Source organism: Salvelinus namaycush, unplaced genomic scaffold, assembly GCF_016432855.1.
Source record: "Salvelinus namaycush isolate Seneca unplaced genomic scaffold, SaNama_1.0 Scaffold427, whole genome shotgun sequence".
NCBI lineage: Eukaryota > Metazoa > Chordata > Actinopteri > Salmoniformes > Salmonidae > Salvelinus > Salvelinus namaycush.
This window is the reverse complement of record NW_024061117.1, coordinates 22544-36733: the sequence shown is the minus strand read 5'-3', so window position 1 is coordinate 36733 and position 14190 is coordinate 22544. Positions and strand designations below refer to the sequence as shown.

Below are 14190 nucleotides of genomic sequence, written 5' to 3'. Positions count from 1 at the left end.
CACAGGTGGACTCCAATCAAGTTGTAGAAACATCTCAAGGATGATCAATGGAAACAGGATGCATCTGAAATCCATTTCGAGTCTCATAGCAAAGGCTCTGAATACTTACGTAAATAAGGTATTTCTGATTTTTAATACATTAGCAAAACATTTTTAGAAACCTGTTTTTGCTTTGTCATTATGGGTTATTGTGTGTAGATTGATGAGGATTTTTATTTAATCAATTTTAGAATAAGGCTGTAATGTAACAAAATGTGGAAAAAGTCAAGGGGTCTGAATACTTTCTGAATGCACTGTGGATCCGTTATAGAGCGCAGATGTACAGTGTCATATCATGATGAAGTCCATGTGGACATGATTTTATTGCAGAAGTTGCACGACAATGTCCAAAGCTGCAAAGGTCACGAACCATCCCGCTTGCATTGCCATAACTGTTGTTGCTCCGTTGCTCTCAGAGTCCTCTATGTTAGTATTGATGGGTCTCACCGGTCTGGCAGGCCTGCTTATTATGCTTGGGTTACTTAGCAGCTGTGTAGCTCGGACCACCCTTACCACCCTGGTGTAGTCTCTCTCCTTGGAGACACACTGGTAGTCCCCATAGTGCTCTGTCTGCATGGAGGGGATGAGATGGAGACAGCTGGCCTGCAGCCGCAGACAGGGGCGTGTCTTGCCCAGGTGTTCCCAGCTGTAGTGGGCGTGGTAGGAGTCTATGGGACAGGACAGGTAGAAGGGGACGCCCAGGGGCACAGAGTGGACCGAGGCACCGAGGGCGTTCAGGGACGAGGAGGGCTGGGTGTCACGTCTGGTCCTGTTGCTGGTGGGCTTCTTTGGTTCTGGAGAAAGAGTTGGAGAAATGTACTTAACAAGGTAAGGGAATGAAAATCTAGCCTATTCATTCAATACATTCCAAATCAACTAACAGTGGTCCAGGCATCAGATTGACTCATTTGATTAATTGATTGATTGATTGATAAATTGATTGATTGATTGATTGATTGCATTATTATCAGTGTGTGAGATGTCGATGTACAGTATACCTTCTGGTATTTTAACTTCTGCTGTTTTAAGGCACACATTAGTTTGTCCTCCATCAATATTTTGAATGCCTCCCCTGTGAAAAGAAAAACAGCATTTTAATCACAACATTCAGTTCACTAAGACTATCACTGAGGCTATATCAGTTTAGATACAGTAGACAGCAATGCTAGGTGAATAAAGAAGAACCAAAAGTGGTCCTGCCAGTTACTGTAAAAGGCTCTTTGGGCTCTAGGCCGGTTACTGTAAAAGGCTCTTTGGGGTCTAGACCGGTTACTGTAAAAGGCTCATTGGGTCTAGGCCAGTTACTGTAAAAGGCTCTTTGGGGTCTAGGCCAGTTACTGTAAAAGGCTCTTTGGGGTCTAGGCCAGTTACTGTAAAAGGCTCTTTGGGGTCTAGACCGGTTACTGTAAAAGGCTCATTGGGGTCTAGGCCGGTTACTGTAAAAGGCTCTTTGGGCTCTAGGCCGGTTACTGTAAAAGGCTCTTTGGGGTCTAGACCGGTTACTGTAAAAGGCTCGTTGGGTCTAGGCCAGTTACTGTAAAAGGCTCTTTGGGGTCTAGGCCAGTTACTGTAAAAGGCTCTTTGGGGTCTAGGCCAGTTACTGTAAAAGGCTCTTTGGGGTCTAGGCCGGTTACTGTAAAAGGCTCTTTGGGGTCTAGGCCAGTTACTGTAAAAGGCTCATTGGGGTCTAGGCCGGTTACTGTAAAAGGCTCTTTGGGCTCTAGGCCGGTTACTGTAAAAGGCTCTTTGGGGTCTAGGCCAGTTACTGTAAAAGGCTCTTTGGGGTCTAGGCCAGTTACTGTAAAATGCTCTTTTTTATTCATTATTATTTTTATTTCACCTTTATTTAACCAGGTAGGCTAGTTGAGAACAAGTTCTCATTTACAATTGCGACCTGGCCAAGATAAAGCAAAGCAGTTCGACACAAACAACAACACAGAGTTACACATGGAATAAACAAACATACAGTCAATAATACAGTAGAAAGTCTATATACAGTGTGAGCAAATGAGGTAGGATAAGGAGGGTAAGGCAATAAATAGGCCATGGTGGCGAAGTAATTACAATATAGTAATTAAACACTGGAATGGTAGACGTGCAGAAGATGAATGTGCAAGTAGAGATACTGGGGTGCAAAGGAGCAAGATAAATAAATAAATACAGTATGGGGATGAGGTAGTTGGATGGTCTGTTTACAGATGGGCTATGTACAGGTGCAGTGATCTGTGAGCTGCTCTGACAGCTGGCACTTAAAGCTAGTGAGGGAGATAAGTGTTTCCAGTTTCAGTGATTTTTGCAGTTTGTTCCAGTCATTGGCAGCAGAGAACTGGAAGGAAAGGCGGCCAAACGAGGAATTGGCTTTGGGGGTGATCAGTGAGATATACCTGCTGGAGCGTGTGCTACGAGTGGGTGCTGCTATGGTGACTAGTGAGCTGAGATAAGGCGGGGCTTTACCTAGCAAAGACTTATAGATGACCTGGAGCCAGTGGGTTTGGCGACGAGTATGAAGCGAGGGCCAGCCAACGAGAGCATACAGGTCGCAGTGGTGGGTAGTATATGGGGCTTTGGTGACAAAACGGATGGCACTGTGATAGACTGCATCCAATTTGTTGAGTAGAGTGTTGGAGGCTATTTTGTAAATGACATCACCGAAGTCAAGGATCGGTAGGATTCGGTAGGATAGTCCGTTTTACGAGGGTATGTTTGGCATCATGAGTGAAGGATGCTTTGTCATTCTTTTTTGGGGGGGGGGGGGCATTCATTCTTTGGCCTGGGAATGTAAAAAGCTCTTTGGGTTCTAGGCCGGTTACGGTAAAAGCTCTTTGTGTAAACTGCTGCTGTTAAAAGGTCCTATAAATAAAGTTGATTGAAAGATACAGCTCATGGAACAGCCATGTTTGGTCATTTGAGGAGGAGCCAAAGAGGAAACATTAGACTTACGGGACGGTGGGTTTGCACCCAGCCTCTGTCCAGGCGCAGTACGGGTCTCTGGCCAGAACACACTCAGCACAGGATCCGTTATAGTCCTGACACCTCTGGAGGTCCAGAATGGAGATCTGCTCTGACAAACCTACCACCAGCTTCCTCTGCACATAGACAGAAAGATGCTAGTTAATACTAAAACATCCCATTACATATATTTCACATTTCAACAATATCTATCTTAATACCATCAGAGTCTAAGCCCTGTCTTTTTTGGGGGCTTACTGCTATTAGCTTAAACAAAAAAGATAAAATGACAGATTGTTAAAGAGATATTATTATGCTAATTGGATGTCCATGCGGACTGTTTTGTAAAAGCAATAAGACACTCGAGCCAATGGTATACAGCCTGCTATACAGCCTGCTATACAGCCTGGTATACAGCCTGGTGTACAGCCTGGTATACAGCCTGGTGTACAGCCTGGTATACAGCCTGGTATACAGCCTGGTATACAGCCTGGTGTACAGCCTGGTATACAGCCTGGTGTACAGCCTGGTGTACAGCCTGGTATACAGCCTGGTGTACAGCCTGGTATACAGCCTGGTATACAGCCTGGTGTACAGCCTGGTATACAGCCTGGTGTACAGCCTGGTATACAGCCTGGTATACAGCCTGGTATACAGCCTGGTGTACAGCCTGGTATACAGCCTGGTATACAGCCTGGTATACAGCCTGGTATACAGCCTGGTGTACAGCCTGGTATACAGCCTGGTATACAGCCTGGTGTACAGCCTGGTGTACAGCCTGGTGTACAGCCTGGTGTACAGCCTGGTGTACAGCCTGGTATACAGCCTGGTATACAGCCTGGTATACAGCCTGGTATACAGCCTGGTGTACAGCCTGGTGTACAGCCTGGTATACAGCCTGGTGTACAGCCTGGTATACAGCCTGGTATACAGCCTGGTATACAGCCTGGTATACAGCCTGGTATACAGCCTGGTATACAGCCTGGTATACAGCCTGGTATACAGCCTGGTATACAGCCTGGTATACAGCCTGGTATACAGCCTGGTATACAGCCTGGTATACAGCCTGGTGTACAGCCTGGTGTACAGCCTGGTATACAGCCTGGTGTACAGCCTGGTATACAGCCTGGTATACAGCCTGGTATACAGCCTGGTATACAGCCTGGTGTACAGCCTGGTGTACAGCCTGGTATACAGCCTGGTATACAGCCTGGTATACAGCCTGGTGTACAGCCTGGTATACAGCCTGGTGTACAGCCTGGTATACAGCCTGGTATACAGCCTGGTGTACAGCCTGGTATACAGCCTGGTATACAGCCTGGTATACAGCCTGGTGTACAGCCTGGTGTACAGCCTGGTATACAGCCTGGTATACAGCCTGGTGTACAGCCTGGTGTACAGCCTGGTATACAGCCTGGTATACAGCCTGGTATACAGCCTGGTGTACAGCCTGGTGTACAGCCTGGTATACAGCCTGGTATACAGCCTGGTATACAGCCTGGTGTACAGCCTGGTATACAGCCTGGTGTACAGCCTGGTATACAGCCTGGTATACAGCCTGGTGTACAGCCTGGTATACAGCCTGGTATACAGCCTGGTATACAGCCTGGTATACAGCCTGGTATACAGCCTGGTGTACAGCCTGGTGTACAGCCTGGTATACAGCCTGGTATACAGCCTGGTATACAGCCTGGTGTACAGCCTGGTATACAGCCTGGTGTACAGCCTGGTATACAGCCTGGTATACAGCCTGGTGTACAGCCTGGTATACAGCCTGGTATACAGCCTGGTATACAGCCTGGTATACAGCCTGGTATACAGCCTGGTGTACAGCCTGGTGTACAGCCTGGTATACAGCCTGGTATACAGCCTGGTATACAGCCTGGTATACAGCCTGGTATACAGCCTGGTGTACAGCCTGGTGTACAGCCTGGTGTACAGCCTGGTATACAGCCTGGTGTACAGCCTGGTGTACAGCCTGGTGTACAGCCTGGTGTACAGCCTGGTATACAGCCTGGTATACAGCCTGGTGTACAGCCTGGTATACAGCCTGGTATACAGCCTGGTATACAGCCTGGTGTACAGCCTGGTATACAGCCTGGTGTACAGCATATTGTCAATAACAACACGGCTAATGTCGGTTTCCTAATGACGGTTCCCCCTATAGGGAATCAAACTCTTGCGACTTCAGTTGAAAGAACTAAAATCACGCCAGACAAGCCCAATGAAATCCGTGCCTCGCTGGAAGCCCCGCCTTCCACAGGTGATAAGCGTGACATGCTGACCACCCTGCTCGCGTCGCGATATTTCAACCTGCGTGTCGTGGTTGGTGTAGGGGGACAAAATCAATTTGCGCTTTGCCGGTTTGGGTACGTGTGAGGCTCGGATTCATTTCTTTAGTTATTATGCTCTTCACCTCGGTTTCAAAAAGCACACGAGACTGTTTTACGGTGTGCCAACTGTCCCTTTGTGGTAGAGCGTGCTCACCCCCTGGATGTTGTGTGCTGACGTTTGTATGGATCGCATAAGTTTCCTAATCACCAACAATTCCTTCATCTTTGAATGTCTTGGGCTGGTTATAGCAATAAGTAAGGGTGCTTCTTCTTTGGGCTCTCTGTTTTGCTCTACGACCCCAAAAGTGTCACAGGACTTGTCTGAAGGTGACCCGGTACCGGTTTCACAGGACTTGTCTGAAGGTAACCCGATACCGGTTTCACAGGACTTGTCTAAAGGTAACCCGGTACCGGTTTCACAGGACTTGTCTGAAGGTAACCCGGTACCGGTTTCACAGGACTTGTCTGAAGGTAACCCGGTACCGGTTTCACAGGACTTGTCTGAAGGTAACCCGGGACCGGTTTCACAGGACTTGTCTGAAGGTAACCCGGTACCGGTTTCACAGGACTTGTCTAAAGGTAACCCGGTACCGGTTTCACAGGACTTGTCTAAAGGTAACCCGGTACCGGTTTCACAGGACTTGTCTGAAGGTAACCCGGGACCGGTTTCACAGGACTTGTCTAAAGGTAACCCGGTACCGGTTTCATAGGACTTGTCTGAAGGTAACCCGGGACCGGTTTCACAGGACTTGTCTGAAGGTAACCCGGGACCGGTTTCACAGGACTTGTCTGAAGGTGACCCGGTACCGGTTTCACAGGACTTGTCTGAAGGTAACCCGATACCGGTTAAAAATATGAATGGAAGTAGTTTTGTGCCAACAAACAAAAGGGGTTAAATATGTGTCCAAAAAAAAAAATATATATATACACTGCTCAAAAAAATAAAGGGAACACTTAAACAACACAATGTAACTCCAAGTCAATCACACTTCTGTGAAATCAAACTGTCCACTTAGGAAGCAACACTGATTGACAATAAATTTCACATGCTGTTGTGCAAATGGAATAGACAAAAGGTGGAAATTATAGGCAATTAGCAAGACACCCCCAATAAAGGAGTGATTCTGCAGGTGGTGACCACAGACCACTTCTCAGTTCCTATGCTTCCTGGCTGATGTTTTGGTCACTTTTGAATGCTGGCGGTGCTCTCACTCTAGTGGTAGCATGAGACGGAGTCTACAACCCACACAAGTGGCTCAGGTAGTGCAGCTCATCCAGGATGGCACATCAATGCGAGCTGTGGCAAGAAGGTTTGCTGTGTCTGTCAGCGTAGTGTCCAGAGCATGGAGGCGCTACCAGGAGACAGGCCAGTACAAAATGACCTCCAGCAGGCCACAAATGTGCATGTGTCAGCATATGGTCTCACAAGGGCTCTGAGGATCTCATCTCGGTACCTAATGGCAGTCAGGCTACCTCTGGCGAGCACATGGAGGGCTGTGCGGCCCCACAAAGAAATGCCACCCCACACCATGACTGACCCATCACCAAACCGGTCATGCTGGAGGATGGTGCAGGCAGCAGAACGTTCTCCACGGCGTCTCCAGACTCTGTCACGTCTGTCACAGGTGCTCATGTGCTCAGTGTGAACCTGCTTTCATCTGTGAAGAGCACAGGGCGCCAGTGGCGAATTTGCCAATCTTGGTGTTCTCTGGCAAATGCCAAACGTCCTGCACGGTGTTGGGCTGTAAGCACAACCCCCACCTGTGGACGTCGGGCCCTCATACCACCCTCATGGAGTCTGTTTCTGACCGTTTGAGCAGACACATGCACATTTGTGGCCTGCTGGAGGTCATTTTGCAGGGCTCTGGCAGTGCTCCTCCTGCTCCTCCTTGCACAAAGGCGGAGGTAGCGGTCCTGCTGCTGGGTTGTTGCCCTCCTACGGCCTCCTCCACGTCTCCTGATGTACTGGCCTGTCTCCTGGTAGCGCCTCCATGCTCTGGACACTACGCTGACAGACACAGCAAACCTTCTTGCCACAGCTCGCATTGATGTGCCATCCTGGATGAGCTGCACTACCTGAGCCACTTGTGTGGGTTGTAGACTCCGTCTCATGCTACCACTAGAGTGAGAGCACCGCCAGCATTCAAAAGTGACCAAAACATCAGCCAGGAAGCATAGGAACTGAGAAGTGGTCTGTGGTCACCACCTGCAGAATCACTCCTTTATTGGGGGTGTCTTGCTAATTGCCTATAATTTCCACCTTTTGTCTATTCCATTTGCACAACAGCATGTGAAATTTATTGTCAATCAGTGTTGCTTCCTAAGTGGACAGTTTGATTTCACAGAAGTGTGATTGACTTGGAGTTACATTGTGTTGTTTAAGTGTTCCCTTTATTTTTTTGAGCAGTGTATATCCTGAGCTTTCTTGTATTTCCTAGATACTTCAAAACCTTATTCCTTATGATTCATTTTTTTACTATGTTGAGCCATTTATAAATGTGTTATTCAATGCGTTTCTATTGGCTATATAAGCCAAATTCAATATTTTATCAAACCCCAAAGCTTACACTTTTAGGGGTTTGCCCCTCTGGTACCCCGTGTTCCATTGCGTTCATGGGGTTCGAAGCGTATAGAGTCATAATGCCCATCAAACCTAGCAGTCAAACAAGGAATTGGTTCCAATCGTTTTTTTTTTAAATACATAAAGAGAGTCGCACACTATATAAATAAACTCCCAGTAATGTGTTGGGTAAACCACCACCGTTTCAGCATCACTGTGCCTTCTCCAATCATTTTTCCACCATTCGTTTTTCCCATAGGTGATTTTAGAAACAGTTCAAATAAGGGCTGTGTTTCGTGTAGGCTTTACCATGGCTTGACGTTTTGATAACCATGAAAATATCTCTAGAACAAGGTGACTTTTATCAATATTTTTTTGGGGGGCTCTATTTACCCCCTCACAAAAATGAAATGATAATTAGCTGCGGCTAATGTGGCTATCATAAAGAATTACAAATACCATTTTAATCTGGACTAGACTGCTGAATCTTAAAGGTAAGAATCTCTGGATTAACTAGCTAATGTTCGCTAAATTGAGTGAAGAAAAAGTGAGCGGTATTAAACTGAAGGAATTCGAGCCTCACACTTATCACTTGTGGAAGGTGGGGCTTCTAGCGCGGCGCGTATTTCATTGGCCTTGTCAGGCGTGATTGTAGATCCTTCAAACGAAGACGTGAGAGTGCGACTCCCCCATAGTATGTGGAACCTCCCTCCTTCAGAGAACAGTAGTTACAGTCATACTGTTAAGTTTACCGGCTGTCTGCTTCATGTTGTACATAAGAACAGCTCTTAGCCATGTCTTATTCACAATATGGGCTTTTCAGTAAGTACCTTATTGCTTAAATATACACAGAGTGTACAAAACATTAGGAACACCGTCAAAATTTGGAGTTGCATTCCACAGGGAGGCTGGTCCATGTTGACTCCAATGCTTCCCACAGTTGTGTCCAGTTGGCTGGATGTCCTTTGGGTGGTGGAACCATTCTTGATAAACACGGGAAACTGTTGGTGGTGAAAAACCCTGCAGCGTTGCAGTTCTTGACACAAACCGGTGCACCTGGCACCTACTACCAAACCTCGTTCAAAGGCACTTCAATATTTTGTCTTGCCCACTGACCCTCTGAATGGCACAGTTACACAATCCACGTCTCAAGACTTAAAAATCTTTCTTTAACTTGTCTCCTCCCCTTCATCTGCCCTGATTGAAGTGGATTTAACAAGTGACATCAATAAGGGATCATTGCCTTCACCTGGATTCACCTGGTCAGTCTACGTCATGGTGTTCCTAATGTTTGTACAGTGCATTCGGAAAGTATTCAGACCCCTTCACTTTTTCCACATTTTGTTTACGTTACAGCCTTATTATAAAATGGATTCAATAATATACTGTAAAAGGCTCTTTACGGTGTAGGCCTTATTTCCATAAGTATTCAGACCCTTTGCTATGTGACTCAAAATTGAACTCAGGTGCATCCTGTTTCCATTAATCATCCTTGAGATGTTTCTACAACATGATTGGAGTCCACCGGTGGTAAATTCAATTGATTGGACATGATTTGGAAAGGCACACACCTGTCTATAAGGTCCCACAGTTGAGGTCCCAAGCCATGAGGTCGAAGGAATTGTCCGTAGATCTTAGAGACAGGATTGAGTCGAGGCACAGATCTGGGGAAGGGTACCAAAACATGTCTGCAGCATTGAAGGTCCCCAAGAACACAGTGGCCTCCGTCATTCTTAAATGGAAGACGTTTGGAACCACCAAGACTCTTCCTAGAGCTGGCCGCCCGGCCAAACTGAGCAATCGGATGAGAAGGGCTTTGGTCAGGGAGGCGACCAAGAACCCGATGATCACTCTGACAGAGTTCTGGAGTTCCTCTGTGGAGATGGGAGAACCTTAAAGAAGGACAACCATCTCTGCAGCACTCCACCAATCAGGCCTTTATGGTAAAGTGGCCCGACGGAAGCCACTCCTCAGTAAAAGGCACATGACAGCCCGCTTGGAGTTTGCTAATAGGCACCTAAAAGACTCTCAGACCATGAGAAACAAGATTCTCTGGTCTGATGAAACCAAGATTGAACTCTTTGGCCTGAATGCCAAGCATCACGTCTGGAGGAAACCTGGCACCATCCCTACGGTGAAGCATGGTGGTGGCAGCATCATGCTGTGGGGATGTTTTTCAGCGGCAGGGACTGGGAAACTAGTCAGGATCGGGGGAAAGATGAATGGAGCAAAGGTAAGAGAGGTCCTTGATGAAAACCTGCTCCAGAGCCCTCAGGACCTCAGACTGGAGCGAAGGTTCACCTTCCAACAGGACAACGACCCTAAATACACAGCCAAGAGAATGCAGGAGTGGCTTCGGGAAAACTCTCTGAATGTCCTTGAGTGGCCCAGCCAGAGCCTGGACTTAGAGAGTCTGGCTGTGTGCTTAGTGTCTCTGGAGAGTCCTGAAAATAGCTGTGCAGCGACGCTCCCCATCCAACCTGACAGAGCTTGAGAGGATCTGCAGAGAAGAATGGGAGAAACTCCCCAAATACAGGTGTGCCAAGCTTGTAGAGTCGTACCCAAGAAGACTCGAGGCTGTAATCGCTGCCAAAAGTGCTTCAACAAAGTACAGAGTAAAGGATCTGAATACTTAGGTAAATGTGATATTTCAGTTTTTTTTATTTTTAATACATGTGCAAACATTTCTAAAAAAACTGTTTTTGCTTTGTCATTATGAGGTATTGTGTGTAGATTGATGAGGAAAAACATGGAGAAAGTGAAGGGGTCTACTTTCAGAATGCACAGTAACCTGATCACATAGGGCCTAGGTCATATCTCATATAACCTGTACACTCAGTGTATATCTGTATTGAACACCACTCTTCTGAATACCACCCTTCTCGTCATATCCAAAATAACTTGATCACAGTACATTTTAGTCATTTATCAGACGCTCTTATCCAGAGTGACTTACAGGAGCAATCAGGGTTAAGTCCCTTGCTCAAGAGTACATACATTGACAGATTTAACACCTATTCTTCTCTGGGATTCGAACCAGCAACCATTCGTTACTGGCTCTTAACGCTCTTCACGACTAGGCTACCCTGCCACCCCCTGCCAGTACCTTTCTAGAGTCCAGTTTCATGGATCTGATGACATCAGAGTGGTTGGAGAGATGAGTCTCTGAGATGATGAAAGGTTTAAAATGATCATTTAAGATCTTATGGATCTTTCCAGTGTCTGGGGAAGGAGATACAGAAAGGTAAACAGTCATTTACAAGCTGAAATAGGCCTGTTTACAGTGCACAATCATCTACAAGCTGAAATAGGCCTGTTTACAGTGCACAGTCATCTACAAGCTGAAATAGGCCTGTTTACAGTGCACAATCATTTACAAGCTGAAATAGGCCTGTTTACAGTGCACAGTCATCTACAAACTGAAATAGGCCTGTTTACAGTGCACAATCATTTACAAGCTGAAATAGGCCTGTTTACAGTGCACAGTCATCTACAAGCTGAAATAGGCCTGTTTACAGTGCACAGTCATCTACAAGCTGAAATAGGCCTGTTTACAGAGACCTGGCAGTAAGTAAGTAGCCGTCCAAGAGCCTTGGCTTGCTCGAGCTGGAAGACACTGAGAAACAGCTTCTATCCATTAGACTGGTAAACACTCACCACTAGCCAGCCTCTGCCCAGTACCCTGCCCTGAACCTTAGTCACTGTCACTAGCCGGCTACCACCCAGTACCCTGCCCTGAACCTTAGTCACTAGCCGGCTACCACCCGGTGCTCTACCCTGAACCTTAGTCACTAGCCGGCTACCACCCGGTGCTCTACCCTGAACCTTAGTCACTAGCCGGCTACCACCCGGTGCTCTACCCTGAACCTTAGTCACTAGCCGGCTACCACCCAGTACCCTGCCCTGAACCTTAGTCACTAGCCGGCTACCACCCGGTGCTCTACCCTGAACCTTAGTCACTAGCCGGCTACCACCCGGTGCTCTACCCTGAACCTTAGTCACTAGCCGGCTACCACCCGGTGCTCTACCCTGAACCTTAGTCACTAGCCGGCTACCACCCGGTGCTCTACCCTGAACCTTAGTCACTAGCCGGCTACCCCCCGGTACTCTACCCTGCACCCTAGAGAATGTTGCCCTTACTGCCCTGGTATTACTGCCCTGGTATTACTGCCCTGGTATTACTGCCCTGGTATTAATTATCTGGTATTACTGCCCTGGTATTAATTATCTGGTATTACTGCCCTGGTATTAATTATCTGGTATTACTGCCCTGGTATTACTACCCTGGTAATACTGCCCTGGTATTAATTATCTGGTATTACTGCCCTGGTATTAATTATCTGGTATTACTGCCCTGGTATTAATTATCTGGTATTACTGCCCTGGTATTAATTATCTGGTATTACTGCCCTGGTATTACTACCCTGGTATTACTGCCCTGGTATTACTGCCCTGGTATTACTGCCCTGGTATTACTGCCCTGGTATTACTGCCCTGGTATTAATTATCTGGTATTACTGCTCTGGTATTACTGCTCTGGTATTAATTATCTGGTATTACTGCCCTGGTATTAATTATCTGGTATTACTGCCCTGGTATTACTGCCCTGGTATTAATTATCTGGTATTACTGCCCTGGTATTACTGCCCTGGTATTAATTATCTGGTATTACTGCCCTGGTATTACTGCCCTGGTATTAATTATCTGGTATTACTGCCCTGGTATTACTGCCCTGGTATTAATTATCTGGTATTACTGCCCTGGTATTACTGCCCTGGTATTACTGCCCTGGTATTACTGCCCTGGTATTACTGCCCTGGTATTACTGCCCTGGTATTACTGCCCTGGTATTAATTATCTGGTATTACTGCCCTGGTATTACTGCCCTGGTATTACTGCTCTGGTATTACTGCCCTGGTATTACTGCCCTGGTATTAATTATCTGGTATTACTGCCCTGGTATTACTGCCCTGGTATTACTGCCCTGGTATTACTGCCCTGGTATTACTGCCCTGGTATTACTGCCCTGGTATTACTGCCCTGGTATTAATTATCTGGTATTACTGCCCTGGTATTACTGCCCTGGTATTACTGCTCTGGTATTACTGCCCTGGTATTACTGCCCTGGTATTAATTATCTGGTATTACTGCCCTGGTATTACTGCCCTGGTATTACTGCCCTGGTATTACTGCCCTGGTATTACTGCCCTGGTATTACTGCCCTGGTATTAATTATCTGGTATTACTGCCCTGGTATTACTGCCCTGGTATTACTGCCCTGGTATTACTGCCCTGGTATTACTGCCCTGGTATTACTGCCCTGGTATTACTGCCCTGGTATTAATTATCTGGTATTACTGCCCTGGTATTACTGCCCTGGTATTACTGCCCTGGTATTACTGCCCTGGTATTACTGCCCTGGTATTAAGGTTTCTTCACAGGGTTTCTGTAGCATAAGACAGCTAGTCTATCGCGGGGGCGTGGCCTAACAGGCTGTTAAAGACGTTGTTGACCTTAGACTCTGAATAACACGTGATAAAGATAACAATACTGATAACAACCATGATGAACAATGGTCACGCTGTGTCTTCATTTCATCACGCTGTTGTTAGAAGAATATTCCAGAACGGCAGGAAATGCAAACGTGTTGTGTATTCAAGGTTTAAAAGGCTTCTAAAGTTTGTATTTTCCACTTTAAAACTTCAGAAAATTTTACGAAAAATGTATCAACCTCTACCAAAAATAATAATTAGTTATAATCCATACAATAATTCACATTTCATGTTGCTGCAGGATTATTTTCCTGTTTTGTGAAACTGGCTCAAATTAAGATCCAACATCTGTAGTTCACCGACAGCATCAAGAGTACCGACAGCATCAAGAGTACCGACAGCATCAAGAGTACCGACAGCATCAAGAGTATTTTCCTGTTTTGTGAAACTGGCTCAAATTAAGATCCAACATCTGTAGTTCACCGACAGCATCAATAGTAGGTATTTCATTTCAATCCAGAGAGTCTATTTCCAGACATGGAGCCCAGACATCACCTACCAGTTGCTAGCAGCAGGACGTTATGCATGGTGTAGTCTGACGCCTGTACTCTGTCCACAACTATCTTGGTGTAGTTATAGTTAGAGATGTAGAATGGGGTGTAGGACTGGATGGGATGGATCCAGTCTCTCATCTCTGGGTGATCCTTTATCACGTTCACCGTAGCCAATGGCAGGGCTTTACTATTGGAGACACACTGAGGAGACAAGACAGGAGAACAGGTCTTTACTGTTAGAGACACACTGAGGAGATAAGACA

The 14190-nt window shown here is 46.4% G+C and overlaps 1 protein-coding gene across 1 annotated transcript in view; it reads right to left on the bottom strand.

Annotated features, from left to right (window-relative positions):
* Positions 1–269: 269 nt before the first annotated feature.
* The window catches only part of LOC120041263 (semaphorin-7A-like), a gene marked incomplete at its 5' end in the record, with an annotated part of 28473 nt that continues 14552 nt past the window's right edge, over positions 270–14190 (bottom strand). Inside the window, 5 exons of the mRNA XM_038986199.1 lie at positions 270–833; positions 1038–1111; positions 2980–3125; positions 10988–11103; positions 13933–14128. Of these exons, the coding sequence (XP_038842127.1) occupies positions 361–833; positions 1038–1111; positions 2980–3125; positions 10988–11103; positions 13933–14128 (1005 nt within the window). The remainder of the gene's footprint in view (positions 834–1037; positions 1112–2979; positions 3126–10987; positions 11104–13932; positions 14129–14190) is intronic.